The following is a 22,504-nucleotide window of genomic DNA, read 5'->3' as shown; positions in this document are numbered from 1 at the left end:
CTGGGAACACTGCGGGGCCCTGGCTGGGGACAGGTTAATCACCATCGCATGGAGCCTGGCACGGAGTAGGTGCCCAACACATCCTTCTTTTTTTTAAGAAGAGAACAAGTCTACACTTTTATTTACTTTTCAATAAGTTTAAATCCTTGAAGGGCACACCAAGAGTCGGATTCTGTGTCCAGTGGCCTTAGCAAAACAAGTTGCTTTGCAATTTGGCACGAACCACGCTGCTGTTTCCACAAGCGTGCTGCCTTTCCCCAGATTACTCTGGTTGTGTCACGTTTTCCTCCCGGAGTTACTGTGCTGTTCTTTGTTTGGTACACATAAGCACGTCTCTTGCCTAGATAGAACTCAGTGTTATCTTGAGCGCGTGTGTGTGTGACTGTGTGTGAGCACGCATGTGCTTGCTCGCTTGCTTGGTTGTGTCCGACTCTTTGGGACCCCATGGACTGTAGCCCACCAGGTTCCTCTGTCCATGGGATTTCCCAGGCAAGAATACTGGAGTGGGGCTGCCCGTTCCTCCTCCAGGGGATCTTCCTGACCCAGGGATTGAACTGGCATCTCCTGCATTGTCAGGGGGATCCTTTCACCACTGAGCCACCTGGAAGCCTAGTATAGCTTCAGTTTTCAGGCTGTGTGCCCCCTCTGGTTCCATAGGCCCCGCTTGTAGCCAGCGAAAATGGCCACGGACCGCAGCCTTGCAGAATGTTTGTCGTTTTACAAGTCCTCCTCCTAGCCGCCTCCACAGGGGCCAAGATGACTGAAAGGGCCGTAAATCCTTGTTGAGAGAAAGCGTGCCTGAAGCAGGTCTCCAGTTTATAAAGAAACGGAGCCGCCTCTGCTGTTGAGAATGGGGCGGGAGGGACCTTCCCAGCTGGTCCAGGCGGAGTCTCGGCGTCCTCAGCTCTACGTCCGAAGGACGCCTGTTGGACGTTCTTGGAGTGCTGCTCACTAACCATCTGCTCCTGTGTTTTCCTTGCTCGGCGGTCTTCCCTGGTTGGGGGGATCAAGTCTGCCTGTCTTAGCCGTGTGGTCTGAAGGCAGGGCTGGAGGTGCCCGAGGGGCTTGTGACGTGAGTGCCAGGAGAGGGGAGTCTCAGGCCAGGAGACTGGGTGCCCTCTGTCTGCCTCTCTCTCCCTCTGCCGAGGGGCGCCAGCCCGTCCGCTCCTGTGATGGGCTCTTGGCTGCCTTGGATGAGAGAACAGCCCGGGCAGGCGTTGGCAGCGGCCCACCCGGAAGCGGCCTTTGTGCCCTCTGCCAGCCCCGCTGCACCGGTGCCATCCACTTCCTGGTACGGCCTCCCTGCCCTGGGCCCGCCCCGGTGCTGACCAAAACCAGACCAGTGCTCCCTGCCCAGGCGGGCACAGGCGGTGACATCAGCTGTGGAATTACACACCAACCCAGGTGGAGATGCTGAAAGGGAGCAAGTGGGCACAGGACCGAGGAAGGCCAGGGCGCCTGCTGCACACCAGCCCCAGGGCAGCAAGGCGGCCCTTTGAGCTTGACCTCTGGCCCCCATGCGTGCAGTCAGTGGGAAGGAGGAGCCAGGGTCACAGGGTATGGAATAAGCCATCTTCAGACTTTTTGGGCTGTTACTTTTCAGCGTAGAAAGTTCTTTCAATATTTCTACCCAGGTGCAAATGATGGAAGTCACTCGTGAGGGCTGTCCAAACATGATGGCCACCTTTGGGAGTGGCCATGGAGTGGCTCGAGCTTCACTCCCGAAAGCGACTGGGCTTTGGTTTAATTTGGAAAGAAGAAAACCCATCGTAGCGTATCTTTTTGATGACTTTTACTGAAAGGGAGAGAATGTGCTTAGTCACTCAGTCCTGTCTGACTCTTTGTGACCCCAAGGACTGTAGCCCGCCAGGCTTCTCTGTCCATGGGATTCTCCAGGCAAGGATACTGGAGTGGGTTGCCATGCCCTCTTCCAGGGGATAGTCTCAACCCAGGGACTGAATCCAGGTCTCCTGCATTGCAGGCGGATTCTTTACTATCTGAGCCACCAGGGAAGCCCAAGAATACTGGAATGGGTAGCCTGTCCTTTCCCTAGGGGATCTTCCAGACCGGGAACGGAAGGAATCAGGGTCTCCTAAATTGCAGGCAGATTCTTTTCCAGCTGAGCTACCAGGAAAGTCAAAGAGAATGGTGCTGATTTTTTTTAAAGTGAGCTTTTGCTGAATTTATGTGATTTTGAAAGATTGATTTACGCATTCAGAGCTTGGCCTGTGGAAAGCATCACCAAAGATCGCTTTAGGTGGCTCAGGGCCAAACATTGAAAGGCTTGCAATTATGTTTATGGTTCCTTCTGTTTATGCCAAACGATACTTGTCTTCTTTTTGAAGTAGTGATAGGAAGTTGCCTTTCTCATACGTTTCAGTAAAAAAAACACAGAGTCGGTTTAGACGTATGAAGTCAGTAGTAGTTGGGGAGCTTTGTAGATGTGCCCGCGTCATGGCTGACATTTAGGAAGCGCTGGCCTGTGCTGACATGGTGCTCTTGGTCTAAAAATATAATGGTATTGTTACAAAGGGGAAAGAAGAGGGATAAGCTGGTTGTGCTAATAGAGTTAAAATTCTAAAAAATTTTTTTTCTAATTTTATTGAAGTATAGTTGATTTACAATGTTGTTAGTTTCTGCTTTATAGTAAAAGGATTCTGTCATGCATTATGCATTCTTTTTCATATTCTTTTCCATTATGACTCTGTACAGAATATAGTAGGACCTTGTTTATCCATCCTGTGTATAATTGTTTGCATTTGCTAATCTCAAACCTGGCTTCCCTGGTGACTCAGTGGTAAAGAATCCACCTGCCAAGACAGGAGGCCTGTGTTTGATTTCTTGGTCAGGAAGTTCCCCTGGAGAAGGAAATGGCAACCCACTCCAGTATTCTTGGGCTTCCCTTGTGGCTCAGCTGGTAAAAAATCCACCTGCAATGCGGGAGACCTGGGTTCAATCCCTGGGTCGGGAAGATCCTCTGGAGGAGGGCATGGCAACCCACGCCAGTATTCTTGGCTGGAGAATGCCCATGGACAGAGGAGCCTGGCAGGCTACAGTCCACGGGGTCGCAAAAGAGTCGGACACACTGAGCGACCGAACAACAAACCACAGCGATCCGAAATCCCCAAGCCGCCCTCCCGCACCACCCCCCCACCCCGTTGGCAGCCGCAGACTGTTCTGTCTGTGGGTCCGTTTGTGTCTCATGGATGCTCCTTTAGATCATACTTTAGATTCCACACGGAAGCGACATCATGTGTTCGTCTTTGTCTGACTTACTTCACTTGGAATGGTACCTCTAGGTGCGTTCATGTTGCTGCAGGTGGCATTATTTCATTCTTTTTTCCCACGGCATGGGGGATCTTCCCCAGCCAGGGATCCAGCACGTGCCCCCTGCATCGGAAGTGCAGAGTTTTAACCACTGGACCACAGGGAAGTCCATTTCCTTCTGTTTCATGGCTTAGCCACGTCACTGTGTTTGGTTCCACATCTTCTCTATCCACTCTCCTGTTGATGGGCGTTTAGGCTGCTTCCACGTCTTGGCTGCTGTGAACAGTGCCGCAGGGGACTTTGGAGGTGCGTGTATCTCTTCAAATTACCGTTTTGTCCGGGTGCGTGGCCAGGACTGGGACTGCTGAGTCATATGGCAACTCTGTTTTCAGTGTTTAAGGAACCTCCATACTGCTTCCCAGAGCGGCTGCACCGGTTTGCATTCCCAGCAGTGTGGGAGGGCTCCTTTTTCTCCACACCCTCTCCTGCAGTTGTTATTTGTAGACTTAAAAAATCCTTTTTCTTTCGCCAAGTCATCCAGGAAAGAAATGCTTTTAAAACCGTGGTTGGTTTGCCCTGTTGATCGGGGATCTTATCGTTGCTTTAATCATTGTCTAAGGTTTGAGGGGATTGTGCGAAAGGACAGTTGGAAGGGGCCCCATGGAAAGAAAGGCTTCTTGTGTGAACTGGCAGTTGGGGTGAGCTGAAGGCTGTTACCTCCTTCCCCTTAAATCTCTGTGGCGTTTGCCCTGTGTCGGGGCGGAGCCTGCTGGCTGCCCTGCCTGAGAAAGAAGCTGCCTGCGGAGGGAGCAGTGCCCTCCCCGTGGAGCCGGGCCTGGCAGGGCGCCTCCCTCTGCCCGGCCATCTGCTGGGCCACGGATGAAGTCGGGTTTGGCCAGGTTAGACGTCAGGGTTTGGCTAGCCCTCAGCCTCCGCCCCGTCGACGTCTTCGGTTTGACAATTCTCTACCGTGGGGGCCTGTCCTGTGCGTTGTAGGAGTTTGGGCAGCAACCCTGGCCTCCACCCTCTGGAGGCCAGTAGCCCTCCTATAATCTAGGGTCCCCCAGCTGGGACAGCCCGAAGGGCCCCCAGATGTTGCCGCGCCCCCCGGGGGTGGGGGAGTAGGAGTGGGCAGGACCGCCGCGGTTAGGAACCCCTGGATGAGTGGAATGTACGTGTTCTGTGAATGGCCGTGGCCTTTGTTGTCCTTAAGGTGAGTCATCGTCTCTTTACAGAAATAAAAGAAAAACCCGTTGGGCAAGAAATTCACGTTTGGACCATGTTCTCAACTCTGAGTTCAGCTTCTCGACTAAGGAAGCCTTGAGCTGTTGGAATAGAGCATTTGAGAAGTATTCTGGGCTGATGTGTATCCCTGGTCGAATTTACACACCAGGGTCCTAACTGTGCATCTTTTAGAAAGTACTGTGTTTGCACACAGGGCCTTTAGAGAGGGGATCAAATTACAGTGAGTCATCACGGCGAGCCCGTAACCAAGCTGAGTGGTGGTCTAGGAAGAGGAATTTAGGATGAGAGGAGAGACACCAGGGACGAGACGACAGGCCACGAGGACCCAGGACAGAGGTGGCCGTCGGCACGCCAAGGAGCGAGGCCTCCGAAGGCACCAAATCTGCTGACACCTTGATCTGGGACTTTGCAGCCACCAGAATGATCAGAACATAAATTTCTGTTGTTTAACCGCCCAGTCCGTGGTGTTTTTGTATGGCCGCCTAAGAAGGCTTAATGCAGGAAGCGTCTCCTGGTTATTTGTAGGTGAGGAGTCTCTTGGTGTCAGTGGTAAACTTTTATTTTAAACCGATGGATGAGTTCTTCAGTGATTTTCTTTAGACAGTCCAGTCTCCCTAAGCGTATTGCAAGGTCATGTGTGCTAGAGCTGAGTACCACCCGCTCCCGTAACCTAAAGCACACCCCGCGTGCTCCCCAGGGAGGAGGCACCGGTTCCAGATGTTTCCTTGTGTTTACAGAGTTTACGGTGGTCACATTTCCAGGTTGTGCTTTGGATGGTTGGTTTGTTAATTCGGACTGTGCTAGATTAGTCTGATGAGGAGTATAATAGTTGCTCACCCCAATGTGTGCTGATTGGGCTTCCCTGGTGACTCAGCTGGTAAAGAATCTGCCTGTGATGCAGGAAACCTGGTTTGAACCCTGGGTCAGGAAGATCCCCTGGAGAAGGGGATGTCTACCCACTCCGGTATTCTTGGCCTGGGGAATCCCATGGACAGGGGAGCCTGGCGGGCTACAGTCCAGGAGGTCCCAAGGCGTCGGACACAACTCAGCAGCTAGCACACTATTGGGCTTTTCTGTAAGGGCTTGCGGATACAGATGAGCGAACTTTTTGGCTAAGCCAATACGTGCGTTGCTTCTGGCGGAAGCAGAGAGCAGAAATGATGTGACGGGGAACTTTTAGGAACTTCAGATTATCCCAGTGATTGTGAATTCTTCAGAAGCGCAGTTTCTGTTTTCTGGGTTAGTTTGCATGTTGATCCGTATTTTCCTGATTCACTCTGTGTGAGGGAGACGTTCCTGGTAATGGAGGAAAAGGGCAGAACACGTGTTTCTAAAACGTCTGGACTCACCCTTTGAATACCTTTTAGCTTGTATAAAGCAGTCAGTCCCCAGGGAGGGCCAAAGAAAATGTAAAACTGGAGAACTGCCCCACCATCCTGTTCTTCCCTCTTTTTTTGTTCTCTAGATTAAAGGCAATTTGAGACTCTCATAGAAGGGATGACACAATTGTGTCCGGCTAAGTCAAAGGACCAGGAAGTAAACAGATAAGGCCACTTGTCCCACGGGCAGGGCTTTTTTTTCCCCTAAATCACCTGATTAAAAACTATGCATATATACACATCCTTGAATATGCACACACAGGGAAGTGCGTAAATCTTAAACGCACAGCTTGATGAGTTTTCATGAAGTGAACACACCCCTGTAACTGGAGGTGAGTAAACAGGCTGTGACCTCAGAAGCCTCCCCTCCTCACCTTCCTCCCCCGTCCCATCGGCATCCTGACTTCTAACAGCAGAGACTGGGCCTGTTTCTGACCTACAGGTGAATGTGGTCATGGAGCGGGCACTCATTTGTGCCAGTTAATTCTCGCTGCGTCTGTTGTTCGTAAGGGGTGACCACGCTGCCGTTTGTTAGAGTTTGCTCACTTCTGTTGCCAGATGAAGTCGGTGTAGGAATAAGTCATTGATCTGTGAACAAGGAGGGGTTTAGGAGTGTCGACCCTCAAACAGTCAACAGTCCAAGGACTGGGCTTGCTATCTTTGCCTCAAGAACAAAAGAATTGATAAATGACTCACCCAAGGGCAGAAGCTGAAACAGTTTGGATAGAATCAGGACTCAAACCCTAGTTCTTTTTTTTTTTTTTTAACTCTTTGTTTTGTTTGGGAGTAGAGAATCTGCCTGCAGTGCAGGAGACCCAGGTTTGATCCCTGGATCGGGAAGATCCCCTGGAGAGGGAATGGCAACCCGCTCCAGTGTTCTTGCCTGGAGAATCCTGTGAACAGAGGAGCCTGGTTCTTCTCAGATATATTCTTGGAAGCAGCTTGGTCTTTCTTTCTTTTTAACTTGGCCATGAGGCATATGGGATCTTAGTCCACTAACCAGGGATCAAGCCCATGCCCCCTGCATTGGAAGCTCGGGGTCTTAACCACTGGACCACCAGGGAAATCCCTTTTTTATTTTATTTTTTTTGCATTTCTTAGTTTACGTTTTTTTTTTAAGAATCAAAGTACAATTGGTTTCTCACCTTATGTGTTTCCTGGGAGCAACATGTTATTTCTGCTTCTGTTTTCTCTACAGCCAGAGACCCCTCCTTAAGGGCAATAGTAAAAAAAGTCTCAGTTGTATTTTAATTGTAAAGTCAGTGCATGTGTATTAAAGAAGAATTGGAGAACAGAGAAAGCTATTGACTGAGATGCGGGTGTTAACTTCTCCGTTCAGCGGCGCCGCAGTTAGCGCAAACCTTTCGGCAGACGCTGTCTTCTCCCTGTCTTGTTTCGTTTGGACGTCGTTTGGTGAGTTAGACCCATGCAGCACATGTGCTTTTATTCCCATTTTTTCTCACCCAGCATTTTAATGTAAAGCTTTTGTTTGGTGTCCTGACGTGCTTTGTAAACGGCACTGTCAGTGGCAACCTGCTGTCTCTTTGAGGAGGCATCTTTAATTCACATAACCCAGGACCCTGGATGCTCACAAGCTGGTTCTTACCGTGTTGTCACTTTATATTCTGAACGCTGGCCCTCCAGAGCAGAGGCACCCTGCACCCGCGGAGGCCCAGGCCTGGGTTGCCGTGACCTCGTGTTTGCTGCGTGACTGGAGATGCCCCCGTTTCGGTCCACCTGGCCGCTCCCTGATGCGGCCCGCGATCTCTCATGTTTCCAGGCTGTTGCGTTAACTGGGGTGGACCTTTGTCAGACAGGCGCTGATCGCCCCTAGACAGCCGGGGGGTGTCCGGGGAGCCCGGGCTCGCTGGAGAAGAGCCCCTGTACCGCCGCCAAGGGTGGCTGCCAGGCCCTGCGGGGACCTGCCTGACCTGCCCAGAGCCCCCCCCCCACCGGCTCCCACATTGGAGACTTCTAAACACTAGCATTTAATTGTTTTCCAGTATAAAAGTAATAATTTCTGTTAAAGAAAACTAGTGGTTTCTCTTATAGAAGAATTAAAGATGCAGTAGCTGCAATTTAAAGCCCAACTTCCTGTTAATACTAGGTATGTTTCCTTCTGGGCTTCCCTGGTGGCTCAGTGGTAAAGAATCTGCCTGCCAATGCAGGATACACAGGTTCTATCCCTGGGTTGGGAAGATCCCCTGGAGAAGGAAATGGCAACCTGCTGCAGTGTGCTTGCCGGAAAATCTCAAGGACAGAGAAGCCTGGCGGGCTACAGTCCATGGGATCACAAAAGAGTTGGACATGACTTATTGCCTCAACAAGATATTTCCTTCTGATCTACACTTTTATCAGATGGCTACTGCTGCTGCTGCTGCTGCTGCTAAGTCGCTTCAGTTGTGTCCGACTCTGTGCGACCCCAGAGACGGCAGCCCACCAGGCTCCTCCATCCATGGGATTTTCCAGGCAAGAGCACTGGAGTGGGGTGCCATTGCCTTCTCTGCAGATGGCTCTTAGGTGACATTATTCCATTTGGTTTGCTGTTAGAAAAGAAAACTTAGTACGTAGAGGCAGTCTTGATGCATGAATTTTTGCTACCCCTTGGGCAGCTTTCATGGGCTCACATCCCCAGGTCTCTGGGTTAGATGGAGCTCGTGAGTACTCAGGGGCTCTCACCATGTCTTAATCACTGAGCTACTCTTCTGGAAGGGCTTTGCTGTGTTACACCCTGGAAAAGCCAGAACGGCCCCTCCCAGGTCAGGAGATGGGCGGTGGCCTCCTCCAATCATTTACATTTTTCCTTTTGCCGAGTGCATACCCACGAGATTGGGAAAGTTTTAAAAAAGGAGAGAAAAAGAAGAGGAAAAGTTTTTCCTTTCTCTGTTTCTGAGTGTCTGAGATGGATGGAGCTGGAGGGCAGGGGGCCTGCAATTGACTGCCCGTGGCACATTCTGTGTATGGACTGGGGCCCGACCGCCTCGGGATGGTGCATTTGGTGGTCATGAGACATTCAGTGTTTGCTGAGTGAATAAAAGTCCTTGTAGATCAGTTTCTCCTGATAGAGCTGCGTGCAGACGTCACGTCTGATACAGTTTCTCCTGACAGAGCTGCATGCAGACATCACGTCTGCCACCCTGCAGAGAGAGGAGCCCCGGTCCTGTTCCCGGGGGGCAGCAGCATCAGGAGAGGTGTGACCGTGTCCCCCTCAGACCAGCCCCTCCACCCCCTGGTTCCAGAAGTCGACTCCCCCCAAGCGACAGGTGCTGTAACAATCTGGCGTTTTACAGGTGCCCTTGGAAGCTTCACTTGTGGCCATGCGGGGCTGTCTCAGCACCAAAGCCACGCCTGGTGGGCAGCGCAGCCTCTGGGCTGCGGTCCAGGCCTCCAGGGGGCAGGGGAGGAGCCAGGCTGGGAGGAAGGAGGCTTCCTGGTAGAGGTGCTGGCTCCCCGCGGCCAGGCTCCGCTGCCCAGGACCCGGAGGGGCCCAGAGCCTGGGTGCGAGCGGGGATGCCTCTCTCTGGCCCTGTGACTCTGGCGGGGTGAGTTCAGCTCTCTGAAAATGGGCATCGTGATGGCACTGCTCAGGGGGTGTGAGGACCGGATGAGCTGATGTCTGTCGTGTGCTTAGGCCTCAGTGTGTGGCCCATGGCAAGGGCAGGAGCAGAGATAGCCACTATCAAGGCTGACCTCGGAGGGAGGAGCCAGCAGGGGGTGGGCAGCGGCCTTTGGGACCCGCATGCGTCCTGCTGTGCCTCCATCGTTGAGTTCTGGTGGTCTGGACAATCCAGGCATGACTCTTGGAGTCTTTGGTAGCGTGAGGTCTCCAAAGGCGGGTTCTGGGATCTGTCTGCTAAAGCCACAGTCCCCTCAGCCCCCTCCAACTGCAGGACTCAGTGCAAGATGGGGAGCAAGGAAGGGATGCACGTTGATGGCTTCTGCCGGCATCCAGCGCGCACCGAGAGCTTTCTGCATGTGCTCGCTTGGAGTTCTGCCCTCTGGGGACTTGCCTTCTGTGTCATCACTTAACTCCATTCAGTTCTCTGGGATCATGTGGTCCCTGCTGTGTGCCTGGCTCTGCCTGGGGGCGGCTGCACTCAGACCTCTTCTGGAACCTGTGAGCAGATGGCCTAGCTCAGTGTCCATGCGTGAGGTCAGGTCCCTGCGTGCTGGGGGCCTGGGGCGTGTGGAGGGCTTCCCAGCAGAGCGACCGAGCACCTGCCGTATGCCAGGCCTGGGGCGGGAGGTGAGTAGAATCTGGTCTCCGACCCACAAGCTTGGGGCTGAGATTTTGGCTCCAGACTGAGAGCTGTGTGCTGTTTTGCAGCAGGCTGGCTTTTTGGTTTGTTTTGTTTTTAAATGTAAGAAGTTTAATCCGTCACAGTCATGTAGTTCAGTGTTGAAAGGTGCAGAAGTGTGTGCATTGCAAACCCAGCCTGCTGCCCACCTGCGCCGTTCAGCTACCTGGTGCCCTTCCCCAGGCGAACGCTCGTCAATTTCTTCAGTGTTGTTCTTTAACCATTGATGAAAACAGTACAGGTATTTTGTATCTAGCTAAAGAAATGCACATAGATTTTTCCCTTTTTTATTCACTTGTTAGTACCCCTTACACAATACAACATACTTTTTTCACTTAACATTATACCCTGGGCTTGTTCCATATCAGTACATGAAAAGCTTCTTCATTTCTTTAAAAACAGTTTGTTTAAAGTGGCTTCATAGGGTTCCGTTGAATAGATGTACTTTTTTTTAATTTATTTACTTTTGATCGGAGGATAATTGCTTTACAGTATCGTGTTGGTTTCTGCCCTATATAGGCGCGAGTCAGCCGTAGGTTATCTGCGTGTCCCCTCCTCTTGAACCTGCCCCTCCCTTCCCACTGCCCACGCCCTTTGGTTGTCGTTCAGCACCGAATGTGAGCTCCCTGCGTCATACAGCAAATGTCCACTGGCTCTCTAATCTCCCATAGGGTCATAGAGACGTACTGTGTTTATTTAACCAGTTTACTGCGGAGCGCTTGCTGTATCCCAGGCCTGGGGTTCAGGTCATTTCTAATGGTTTGCTCGTACTAGTAATATTATGGTGAATGGTCTTTGTGCCCTTTTCTGAACATACGGAATATCTCGAAGGGTAACGGTTGGGTCAAAAGGAATGTCCATTTGTAATTTTGGGAGCTCTTGCCAGGTTGCCCTCCAGGAGGTGATACTGATTTAGGCCCCTCCCCGCAGTGAAAACGCCTGTTTGGCTGTCCTGGCCAGACACAGGTGTTGTTAGGCTCTTTGATCTTGGTCATCATGCTGAGCAGAAAAAAATAATACCTCAGTGTGGTTTTAGTTCTGCCTAGTATTTTAAAATTGAGTCAGTTGCCAACATTTAAACCTGAGGGTTGGCCCCTTAGGGTGTGTGTTTGTCTTGTCTTGAAGAGCTGGAGGGTCTCTTGTGCTCGGCCTGTGCAGAAACATCCTGGAAGGAGCTGCGTCCTGCCCTCGGGTTCTGGGCTTCTCAGGAGCCCTGTCCCACTGGGTCGTGTGTTTATTTTTGTTTGTTTACTCTTTTTTGCCGGGCTTCTGTGGATTTGAGTTTGCCAGTCCTGGTTTAGAGAGAAGCAGGTAAGTTTAAGGGAGAACAGAGTTGCTTCCTCTTTTTGGGAATAGCAGAATGGGTTTCGAAGGATAAGGAGAAGTTGGATGGTGGGCTTGCTCGAGAAAGTCTGGTGTGGGTGAGTCTTGCAGAGGGGTTGGAAGTTGGAGGAAAGTAGACCAGCAAGGAAAGATCTCTCGGAGTTCTGGAGCCCGCCTGTCTTGACTGCAGTCGGTGGCCTGACAGTGAGGACCTGGGATGAACAGGTAAGAGGGATGCACACGGGTTCGTCAGTAGGGAATCATCGTGGGGTGGGATGGACGTGAGAGGCGTCATGCGCCGTGAATAGCCGGAGACCAACAGGAGACGACTTAAGCCATGAGAAATAGGGAGAGAAGAGTGTCCGCCGTCCGTGGCTGCCCCCACCCCCAGAGAACCTGAGTTAATCCCGTGCGTGTGTGTTTTCCAGAATTTTTCCTCATGCATACATCAGCATACATTACTTTCATTAAAACATAGCATAGTAAATTGCCTGTCTTGCGCTTCGTTTTTTTCCTCCCACTTTATCGCTTGGATCTCGTCCAGCCAGCGTGTGCATCCCTCCCTCATTCTGTTCATGCTGCAGGTTCAGTGTCCGGGGGTCCGTCTGCCACGGGCACCTGGTTGTCCCCAGCGTTTTGCTCTCTCTGTGTGTTGCTGCTGTGAGCACCCCAGTGCGTTTCCCTTCAGTCACCTTGTACCAATATTTGTGAAAGATGCGTCCAGGGTGGCCTTCTAGGTGAGAGGATCTGGGCTTTACATTTGCAGAAGTTGCCACGTTGACGTGACCTTTTTCACTGATACACAGTAGTCCCACCTTCTCTGAGCTTTTGCTTTCTATGGTTGCAGTTAGGCGTGAGGGACCCAAGAATCTTACGTGGAAAGTTTCAGAAATAAATGTATTGTAAGTTTCACGTTGTCTACCCTTCTGAGTCGCGTGATGAGACCGTGTGTCTTGCTGCTCAGTCCTGCCCTGGACTTGAACATCATCGTTTCTCCCGCCTGTCCGGCCTGGTGGCCACTCAGCCCCCTCTGTTATCAGACCGACTGTATCGCAGTGCTTGTGTTCAAATAACCCTTATTTTACTTAAAAATGGCCCCAAATAATGATGTTGGCAATATGGATATGTCACAAGGAAGCTGTAAAATGCTTCCTTTAAGTGAAAAGGTGGAAAGTTCTTGACTTAAAAAAAAACCTTATGCTGAGGTTGCTAAGATGTACAGTAAGGCTGAATCTTCTGTTCATGAAATTGTGAAGATGGAAAAAGAAATTCCTGCGAGTTTTCATGACTTCAAACTGCAAAGATTACGGGCACAGGGTGTGTGATAAGTACTTAGTTAAGGTGAGAAAGTCATTTAATTCGTACTGTAAGATGTTTTGAGAGAGAGCGCACATTCACATAAATTTTATTGTTTCAATTGTTCTATTATCAGTTACTCTTGTTAATATCTTACTGTGCCTAACTTATAAGTGAAACTTGATCGGCGGGTCTGTTCAGGGAAAGCACAGTGCCTGTGGAGTTTGGAACCACCCTCGGCTTCAGGCACCCACTGGGGGATCTTGGACCGCGTCCCCCATGGATAAGGGGGTAACTGTGGTCTTGCTTCTTCTTCAGACAGTAGCATTCCTGTGGCCAGAGATACTTCAGACTTCAGTGGACTGCTTCCTTCTTTGCATTCTTCTAGATTTTACATTCTCCCAGTTAAAAATTCCCTGTCTCTGGAACAAAGAGCAAGGTTTCCCTTCATGCCTTCCCTTCCATGCCTTCCAGTCCCCCCCGCCCCGCCCCGCCCCCAAGTGCTTAACAGTTTGGGTCGGGACCAGCCGTTCAGTATGGCAGCTCCTAGACTCACATGGCTGTTTTTGGTCATTAAATTCACGAACTGAAATTTAAATTTTGTGTTTCCAGTGCTCAGCAGCCGTGTGTGGCTAGTGGCCGCCGTGTGTGGCAGTGCAGCTAGGGACTATTTCCCGCATCACTGACACGTAGGGGACAGACTCGGGACCGTTCGCATTTTTGTTGCTGTACAGTCGCTAAGTCCTGTCCGACTCTGCGACCCCATGGACTGCAGCACACCTCTGCAGGCTCCTCTGTCTTCCACTACCTCCCAGAGTTGCTCAGACTCATGTCCCTTGAATCAGTGATGCCATCCAACCATCTCATCCTCTGCCACCCACTTCTCCTTTTGCCTTCTGTCTTTCCCAGCATCAGAGTCTTTTCCAATGAGGCGACTTTTCACATCAGGTGGCCACAGTATTGGAGCCTCAGCTTCAGCATCAGTTCGCCAATGAATATTCACAGTTGATTTCCTTTAGGATGGACTGGTTTGATCTCTTTGAAGTCCAAGGGATCCTCAAGAGTCTTCCTCAACACCACAGTTCAAAAGCATCAATTCTTGGCATTTGGGGCCAGGTTACCCTCTGCACGGGGCCAGCCTGTGCACCCTGGGATGTTCAGTGGCACCCTTGGCTTCTACCCACTCAATGCCCTTAGCCCTTCCCTCCCCTGAACCTGCAGCTGTGATAACCAAACTTCTCTCGAGACGTCGCCAAGTGTCCCCAGAGGCAAACTGACCCCATACTCACATTGAGAACCGCTGCTGCTGGCTATTCCTCTGTGCTGCTTTTTAGAAACACTGTGTGTATTTAGTGTACAGTATTATCCAAGTTTCAGATGTACCGTGTAAGGGTTGCAGTCATCTGTAGTTACTATAAAATATTGGCCACATCCCCTGTGTTGTGCAGTATATCCTTGCAGCTAGATGGTAGTTGGTGCCTCTTAATCCCTTTCCCCTCTCTCGCCCCTCTCCCCAGGTACCCACAGTTTGTTCTCTGCATTGCGTTTAATTTTTCCTTGCATTTTTCCTGAATCTGCCCAGTGTCAACACTGAAAAGTCTAGATTTCTGGACTCCGGCTTCAGGGAGGGCGGATACGTCACAAAGTCAATTTAGCAAATATTTGCTGAGTGCCGGCTGCTGGCGGCAGCACCGAGGCGGAAGCGATCGTTTCTTTGGAGGCGGCTCCTTGTTACACGAGTTACCTTCTCCAGAAATGCTGTTCCCTTGGCACGTCCCTCTGTGGTGTTTGCTTTACCCCTTGCGTTTGCCCAGGTTGTGTGAAAGCACTGCACATCTGGCCAGCAGGCTACTGGCCATCAGCGCTTCTGTTTGTTCTAGAGTCAGACCGTAAGAACGTCCCCTTTGGTTTCCCTTCGTTTAAATGGTCTAAGCTGGGAGCAGCGTAAGCTCAGTTATTTCTAGCCTTCCATCTTAACCTAGTTGAATCACTGTTGCTAGTGACAGGCGAGAAACTTTTCATGTGTTTTTTTAATCTGAAAATATAACTCGAGAGATAATACGTACTGTTAATGGAATGCCTGTTATGTGTTAGGCATTGTCTTATGCCCTTTGTGTATAACGTCCTTAATCCTTTTGATAATTCAGCAAAGCAAGCTTTTTTTAAAATTATTTTTATTATTATTACAGACAGGAAGAGAGGGAAGCATAGAAGATGAATTGTCCAGGGGGGTGCATAGCTGGGGTGGAGCTGGGCTGGGGTTTGCGTGTAGATCTGTCTGGTTTAAAAGCCAGTGTTCAGGGACTTCTCTGGCAGTCCAGTGGTTAAGGCTCCATGCTTCCACGGCAGCGTTCGATCCCTGGTTGGTGAATGAAGACCTGACGTGCCAAACAGCACAGCCAAAAAAAAAAGGCAAGCCGGTGTTTATTACTTCGCCCACGTGGTCCTGCTGTTCTGAAACTGGGACTCCTGTTCCTTCTTTTCCAGCCTCTGTATTAATTTCCCACACTCAGGGGTTCTATCTTGCAACCCCTGTCCCCAGCCTGTCTAGAAGGTGGGATAGGGGCTAATGTGTCTGGGAAAGTGACAGACGGCTCAGTTTGGTGTTGAGAAGCAGCAGCAGGGTGACAGCTGCCCCCACAGCTCCAGGCACGCCCCCCTTGGGCCTCCTGTGGGGCTGACTTCCACCCCTGGACGGATGGGGTGTGGGGCAGCTGCTGGAAAAAGAGCCATGGGTATACATCCAGATGTCAACTGGGGGCCTGGCTGCTCACTGCCTCTTCTGTTTTGACTGATGGGAGGTGCCAGGGGAGGACGTCATCACTTGGAAATTTGCCACCAAGCCCACAGCTTCGCTGCAGGACAGTGGTTCCCCAAATACAGGCAGATGCTGGCTCCAGGTGCTATAGTGGTAATATCTAAGTAATTCAAGGACAGGAAGTAAGTCTCATGCAGACATAAAGTGAGACCCTTAACTTCCCTTTTCAGTTTTCCTTCAATATTTCTAACCCTGTCAGGACCCACTTTTTTTTTTTCTTTTTCTTTTTAATTTATTTTTTTATTGAATTTTGTTGTTTTCTGTCACACCTCTTTTCTTAAACAAAATTTTGGCTGCACTGCACCTTCATTGCAGCCTGCAGGCTCTTCGATGCATTGAGTGAGACTGAGTTGTCCCGTGGAGGGTAGGATTTTTGTTCCTCCACCAGGGATCGAACCCACATCCCCTGCATTGGAAGGTGGATTCTTAACCCCTGGGCCACCAGGGGAGTCCCAGGGTCCACTGTGGAACAGCAGACACTTGCTAATGTCTGTGCAACGAAGAGAGGACGCAGAAGCAGCAGGCTGGAGGCTTAGGGCCCAGGGCCCCTGTATCAGTGGGAATTTAGTAACATTTGCTTCTCCTGATGTGGATTTTGTTGTTTACCTTCTATTTATGGCAAGTGATACTAGTTTTCCATTTATGATAGTGTTACTGTGGAAAATTCTGAAAGAGATGGGAATACCAGACCACCTTACCCGCCTCTTGAGAAACCTATATGCAGGTCAGGAAGCAAGAGTTAGAACTGGACATGGAACAACAGACTGGTTCCAAATAGGAAAAGGAGTACGTCAAGGCTGTATATTGTCACCCTGCTTATTTAACTTCTATGCAGAGTACATCATGAGAAATGCTGGACTGGAAGAAGCACAAGCTAGAATCAAGATTGCCAGGAGAAATATCAATATGCAGATGACACCAGCCTTATGGCAGCAAGTGAAGAACTAAAAAGCCTTTTGATGAAAGTGAAAGAGGAGAGTGAAAAAGTTGGCTTAAAGCTCAACATTCAGAAAACAAAGATCATGGCATCTGGTCCCATCACTTCATGGGAAATAGATGGGGAAACAGTGTCAGACTTTATTTTTGGGGGTCCAGAATCACTGCAGATGGTGATTGCAGCCGTGAAATTAAAAGATGCTTACTCCTTGGAAGGAAAGTTATGACCAACCTAGATAGCATATTCAAAAGGAGAGACATTATTTTGCCAACAAAGGTCTGTCTAGTCAAGGCTATGGTTTTTCCAGTGGTCATGTATGGATGTCAGAGTTGGACTGTGAAGAAAGCTGAGTGCCAAAGAATGGATGCTTTTGGACTGTGGTGTTGGAGAACTCTTGAGAGTCCCTTGGACTGCAGGAGATCCAACCAGTCCATTCTGAAGGAGATCAGTCCTGGGTGTTCATTGGAAGGACTGATGCTGAAGCTGAAACTCCAATACTTTGGCCACCTCATTCGAAGAGTTGACTCATTGGAAAAGATTCTGATGCTGGGAGGGATTGGGGGCAGGAGGAGAAGGGGACGACAGAGGATGAGATGGCTGGATGGCATCACCGACTCAATGGATGTGAGTTTGGGTAAACTCTGGGAGTTGGTGATGGACAGGGAGGCCTGGCGTGCTGTGATTCATGGGGTCGCAAAGAGTTGGACACGACTGAGCGACTGAACTGAACTGATTAAGTTATCTTTTTTTTTTTTTTTTTTTAAATTTTTTTGGCTGTGTCGTGTAGCATGTAGAATCTTAGTTCCCTGACCAGGGATTGAACCCAAGACCCTACATTGGAAGCTTGGAATCTTAAGCATTGGACTGTCAGGGAGGTCCTTTAAGTTACCTTTTAAGATACACTGGTCAAAATAAGGGGCAGGAATTCTCAACCAAGGCATAACTGGCATTTGGGGCTGCATCATTCGTGGTGGGGGGGGGGTTGCATTGTCCTGGGTTTTCTAGAATGTTTAGCAGAATCTTGACCTCCTCCACCTAGGAGACACCAGTAACTACCCCCCTTCTTCCTTCTGAGAATCACTGATTTAAGATATGCAGATTGAGAGGACTTCCCTGGCCCCCTAGTGGTTAGGACTCCCACAGGGGACGCAGATTTGATCCTGGTCTGGGACGTAAAACATTCCACATGCCTTGAAATGCAGCCACTACCCCCCACCCCCCAAAAACACATTCAAATTGAGGCAAACTTAAGAACTTAGAAAGTGGAGGTGGTTGGTATGTGGAAATCCCGTGTGTGTGTGCGCGTGTGCGTGCGCGCGCGTGTGTGATTCCTCAGCAGATTGCCTTCAGTTGGGGGTCCGCTTACTGATGTTCCCTTGGCTGAGGAGAGTTTAACCTTGTAGTTTGCTGTGTGGAACCTTCTGCCAGCAGAAAGCAAACAGAACTCACATAAATAGTCAGCCTGACCGTCCGTGGTTGTCTTCAGCTTTCCTTAGAAACATTCCGCTCTGGGAGTCATCATTACAGGATCATTACAGGATAGGGAGAGAGTTGCTGTGCACGGCAGAGTCAGTGACCACGAGGAAGGTTTCTGCAACCGGAAGGGTGTGCTTGTGCTCAGTGCATCCCCTCCCCGGTTCTTTCCGCACTTTGCCCCACGCTGGGCCGCCTGGGTGACTCACACCCAAGAGCAGGAATGGGGTTGGACTCCTCCAGGTTTCCCCGTGTTTCTCTGGCCGACACGAATGAGTTACTTAGAAGTGAAACCTGTCCTCATGGGAGCCACCAGCAGCCTCCCGGCCCCACCCCCAGCACTGGTTTACTGGAACCAGGATGCTATTTTTAAGAAAGAGCATCGTGTTTCATCATGGAAATTTTGAGCATCTGAGCAGGCGACTTGATGGCTTGCCAGTCTTTAGAGTCCTGAGCCCACGGCCTGTGCGTGCTCAGCTCTGTACCCAGCACCTCAGCAGGACATGCCTGGCCCGAAAGCGGAGGGACAGAAGGCGGGTCTGCCGCTGACAAATAATTATGTAAGTCGTGATGGCCACATCGGGATGCTTTGCTTTCGGCTGGCAGCATCTCGAGGGGCTGGCGGGGCTGGCAGTGCTGGGCTTCCTCCCTCGCAGCCTGTGCGTGTGCTGGGGCCCCGGGAGGAACATTCTGCCAGTGGTCTTTCTACCACAAGGGGCTGATAAGGGTCGTAATTCTCAAGATGCCTTGTTTACAGGCTCTCCTGAAGGATGTGGTGCCTTTTTTGGGCGAGAGTCGGGGTTGGGGATGTGTGTCTCAGAGCAGCCTAATTTCATCAGAGCCGGGCAGGTGCCCAGGCACCTGAGGAGCTGCCCTCTGGGGGCAGCCCTTGGGGTCAGCTTGCCTACAGCTGGCACGCTGGCCCGTCTCCTGGTTATGTGGGGCTCCGAGTCATCTTCCTGGCTGTTCCTCCAATGTGTTGCTAAAAAGGAGAGATGGGCGTGGAAGGAGATTATTTTCCTTCTCTTCTTTGATAGTAATCTTGGTGTGACTAGCACCCTTGTTAGCTTTGAGAATAAGACAGACCTGCTTCAAGACCAGACTCAGCTGTTTCTCACATTTTGTCAGACTCAGGGTTTTTTTTTCAGCTGTCCTGAGCTTTCCTCTCTCATCTGCAACATGTCAAAGTGATAAAAGTTCTTACTGTTATGTATTTACTTTCTAAATCTTAAAAAAAAAAAAAAAACAGATCCTGCTTTTCGAAATAATTTGGGCTTGGGGACAGAGCATCTTTGATTTGGACCACAGCTGGCTTTGTAGATGCATCAGCTCTGTTTTCCCTGCCCACTGAAGGATGAAGCCCCATGTGGGGCTGCGGTTCTGACCCAGTGGTGATGCTTTAGAGAGAGAAGTTCTGGGAGGGCATGGCCTTGACGGTGTGGGCGTGTCTCTTCCACAGGTGCGGCGAGTGGCTGAGATGCTGCGGTGGAGGCGAGCCCAGGCCCCGCACCGTCTGGCTGGGGCACCCGGAGAAGAGGGACCAGCGGTACCCTCGAAACGTCATCAACAACCAGAAGTACAACTTCTTCACCTTTCTGCCTGGGGTACGTACCGGCCGAGACAACATTGTTTTTTCCTTCTTACAGCACGCGTGTGCAGTGGTACCAGTCTTAGAAGACCGAGGCTCCTGCCGCAGGGCCTGTGAGCTCCCCGTGTGTTTTCCACGTCACCCCAGCCACTGGCCGTTCACCTCCCTTAGTCCTGAGCACCTGAAAGAGGTTGCCTTCTGTCTGCAAGTCTGTGAGACGCCACCTGATCGGTTGGAATAACTTCACATTTATTTGGTGTGTTCGGCCTAAGAGGAGTGAAAAAGATATTTTGAGGGCCTAGCTTTGTTACCAAAAAAAAAAAAAATCAGTGCCTATATTTCTCCCGTATTACCCTCTTGGAACACATATTCAGAATAGAAAAGTTGGAGGATAAAAGTGTAGCGAAATTTTTTATTTCTTTTTCCTTTGGCTGTGCCGTCGTAGCTGCAGCCCGGGGGTCTTTTGCTGAGGCGAGCAGGCTCAGCAGTTGAGGCACACGGGTTTACTTGCCCCACAGCATGTGGGGTCTTAGTTCCCCGCCCAGGGATTGAACCTGCATCCTCTGCGTTGGGAGGTGGATTCTTTTTTTTAATTTTTAGAAATATTTATTTGGCTCTGCTGAGTCTGAGTTGTGGGCTCTAGCTCCCGGACCAGGGATCAAACCCGGGCCCCCCTGCATTGGGAACTTGGAGTCTTAGCCACTGAACCAGTAGGGAATCTCAGGAGGTAGATTTTTAACCACTGGACTGCCAAGGAAGTCCCAAGAAATCTTTTTAAGATAGATTTTAATACCTCCAACCAGAGACATTTTCTATTAACATATTTGCTAATGTTTGTTTTGCTTATATTGCCCTGCAATTGTCTGTTTTGTTCATTAATTTATACAAATCAACAGACAAGCCTTCTGAAAACCTTCCCCCCCAGCACACCCTTAAGTTAAATATCAATTTTTATCCATTGTGACCTCCAAAACTTCACCAGCTGGCTGCAGAAGCAGCAGCAACACTCAGTTCCAAAGCTGAAAGAAAAAAAATCACTGATTTACTGAGAGAACATGGAAACAAATACCTTATACTGTAGCATAAGGTCAGCCTGAATTTCTTTTTAATAATTGATTTATTTTTGGCTGTGCTGGGTCTTCGCTGCTGCCTGCAGGCTTTTCTCTGGTTGCAGCGAGCAGGGGCTTGCTCTCTAGTTGCAGTTCGGAGGCGTCTCACCGCAGAGGCTTCTCTTGTCGTGGGGCTCAGGCCCTGGGTCACACAGGCGCGGTGGCTGTGGCTCACTGGCCACAGGGCCCAGGCTCAGTAGTTGTGACCCACAGGTCTCGTTACTCCATGGCCTGTGGGATCTTCCTGGACCAGGGATGAATCCGTGTCTCCTGCATTGGCAGGCGGATTCGTTACCACTGAGCCCTGAGGGAAGCCCCAGAATGTTTCTTTAAGGGTGATTTTTGACTCCTTTTATCAGTACCTGGTTCAACCCTCTCCCCTGGCCCCTGAAATCTCAGTATCTAAAGTCAAGTGCAAGTTAATTCCTCATTCATGGAAACTCTGAGGCACGCCAGGCCACTGTCCCGCATCTCACAGCTACACCGCCTGGGGTATGTGGAGCATCCATGTCTCCATGGCAGGGCAGGAGCGAGGGGCCGGACGGTGTCCTGAACACACTGGGCATTTCTGCTTGTTGCCTGATGGCCAGATGAGTCGGGGTATGGATGACACTCCCAGGGCACGTGGGGCCAGTGGAAACCGCCAGAACCCTCCTGCCATGTGGGGTGGAATTCTGCTGTAGTTACTTCTGACGTTGGAATCCCACCGTCGAGACATCAGTGTATCTCTCTTTTGATTTAGTCTTACAACATGAGCCTTTTGCATTAAACCCTCTTCAGTGGCATTTGGAGTGGCCTTTTCTGCACTTGGAGAAGAAGTTTAAGAAATAAAACCTAACAGCTGTTGTCAGGGACTCCACGCCCAGAGGTGCCCGCTGTGTTGAATGTGGTGTTTAGCATTCCGACGGGTATCATGTGCTTCTTTACTTTGACAAATGATGTTTTCATCACCCAGGTGTGTTTCCTAGTTAACAGGTGTCAGAGTGTGAAGTGTACCAGGTACCACGTGAGTTGCGTTCTCCTGGGGGAGTGCTTGAAAGGTCACCCACCTGCCTCGCTCCGAGTCCACCAGCCCCGAGTGTCTCCTGTCTCTCTCCACTGCAGGTACTGTTTAACCAGTTCAAATACTTCTTCAACCTCTACTTCCTGCTGCTCGCCTGCTCCCAGTTCGTCCCTGAGATGCGACTCGGAGCGCTCTACACCTACTGGGTTCCCCTGGTGAGTCAGTTGGGGCATCCTTCCGGGGGGTCCGAGGCGGCTTCTGTCCTTCAGGCGGCTGGAACAGGACGTGGTCTTTCAAGGGAGCGGACGCCCCCGGCCCCACACGCTGGGAGCCCCCGAGGTTTTCTGGTGGCGCTCTGTTCCGCCCACCGCCAGGGCCCACGGCCGCGGCGCCTGGGCTCCTCCTTCCCTCTGTCTGTCCGCTGTCCGGTCTCTCCTTGTTTCAGCAAGCGTTTCCCACCTGCTCACCGCGGATTGCTGGGTACTGGGCTGGCACACAGTGGTCCCGAGAAAGGCAGGGCCTCCGACCCTGTGGCTTGTGCTCTTTGAATTGTTTTCTGTTTATGATGTAGTCTGTGTCAGCGTGAGGGGTTGACCACGGTTCTGCGCTTGGGTGTGTCTGTGTATGGAGTGTGACTCACCTGAGACTTGTAAATAAATACATGGAGGTCTGGAAGGTTCTTCACCAAAGCTAGTAGTTTTCTTTGGAACAGGGTTGAAAGTGTTCGTCACTTAGTCTCTTTGTGAGCTCATGGACTGTAGCCCACCA

General features: G+C 50.6%; 1 protein-coding gene across 7 annotated transcripts in view; it reads left to right on the top strand.

The window, feature by feature from the left end:
* The window catches only part of ATP9A (ATPase phospholipid transporting 9A (putative)), a 123,502-nt gene that overhangs the window by 5,370 nt on the left and 95,628 nt on the right, over positions 1-22,504 (top strand). The window contains exons 1-3 of one of the 7 annotated variants that reach the window (XM_070801897.1): positions 4,132-4,166; positions 19,496-19,640; positions 21,838-21,951. In XM_070801897.1, the coding sequence (XP_070657998.1) occupies positions 4,147-4,166; positions 19,496-19,640; positions 21,838-21,951 (279 nt within the window). In that variant the 5' untranslated portion in view covers positions 4,132-4,146. Of the gene's footprint in view, positions 1-4,131; positions 4,167-4,270; positions 4,481-9,325; positions 9,434-18,269; positions 18,597-19,495; positions 19,641-21,837; positions 21,952-22,504 lie in introns of those variants that run through there. The other 6 variants (XM_019972589.2, XM_070801896.1, XM_070801893.1 and 3 more) reach the window with 6 other exon arrangements.

The sequence above is a fragment of the Bos indicus genome, chromosome 13 (genome assembly GCF_029378745.1).
Source record: "Bos indicus isolate NIAB-ARS_2022 breed Sahiwal x Tharparkar chromosome 13, NIAB-ARS_B.indTharparkar_mat_pri_1.0, whole genome shotgun sequence".
In the NCBI taxonomy this organism is placed as follows: Eukaryota; Metazoa; Chordata; class Mammalia; order Artiodactyla; family Bovidae; genus Bos; species Bos indicus.
This window is presented reverse-complemented; position numbering and strand designations above follow the sequence as displayed.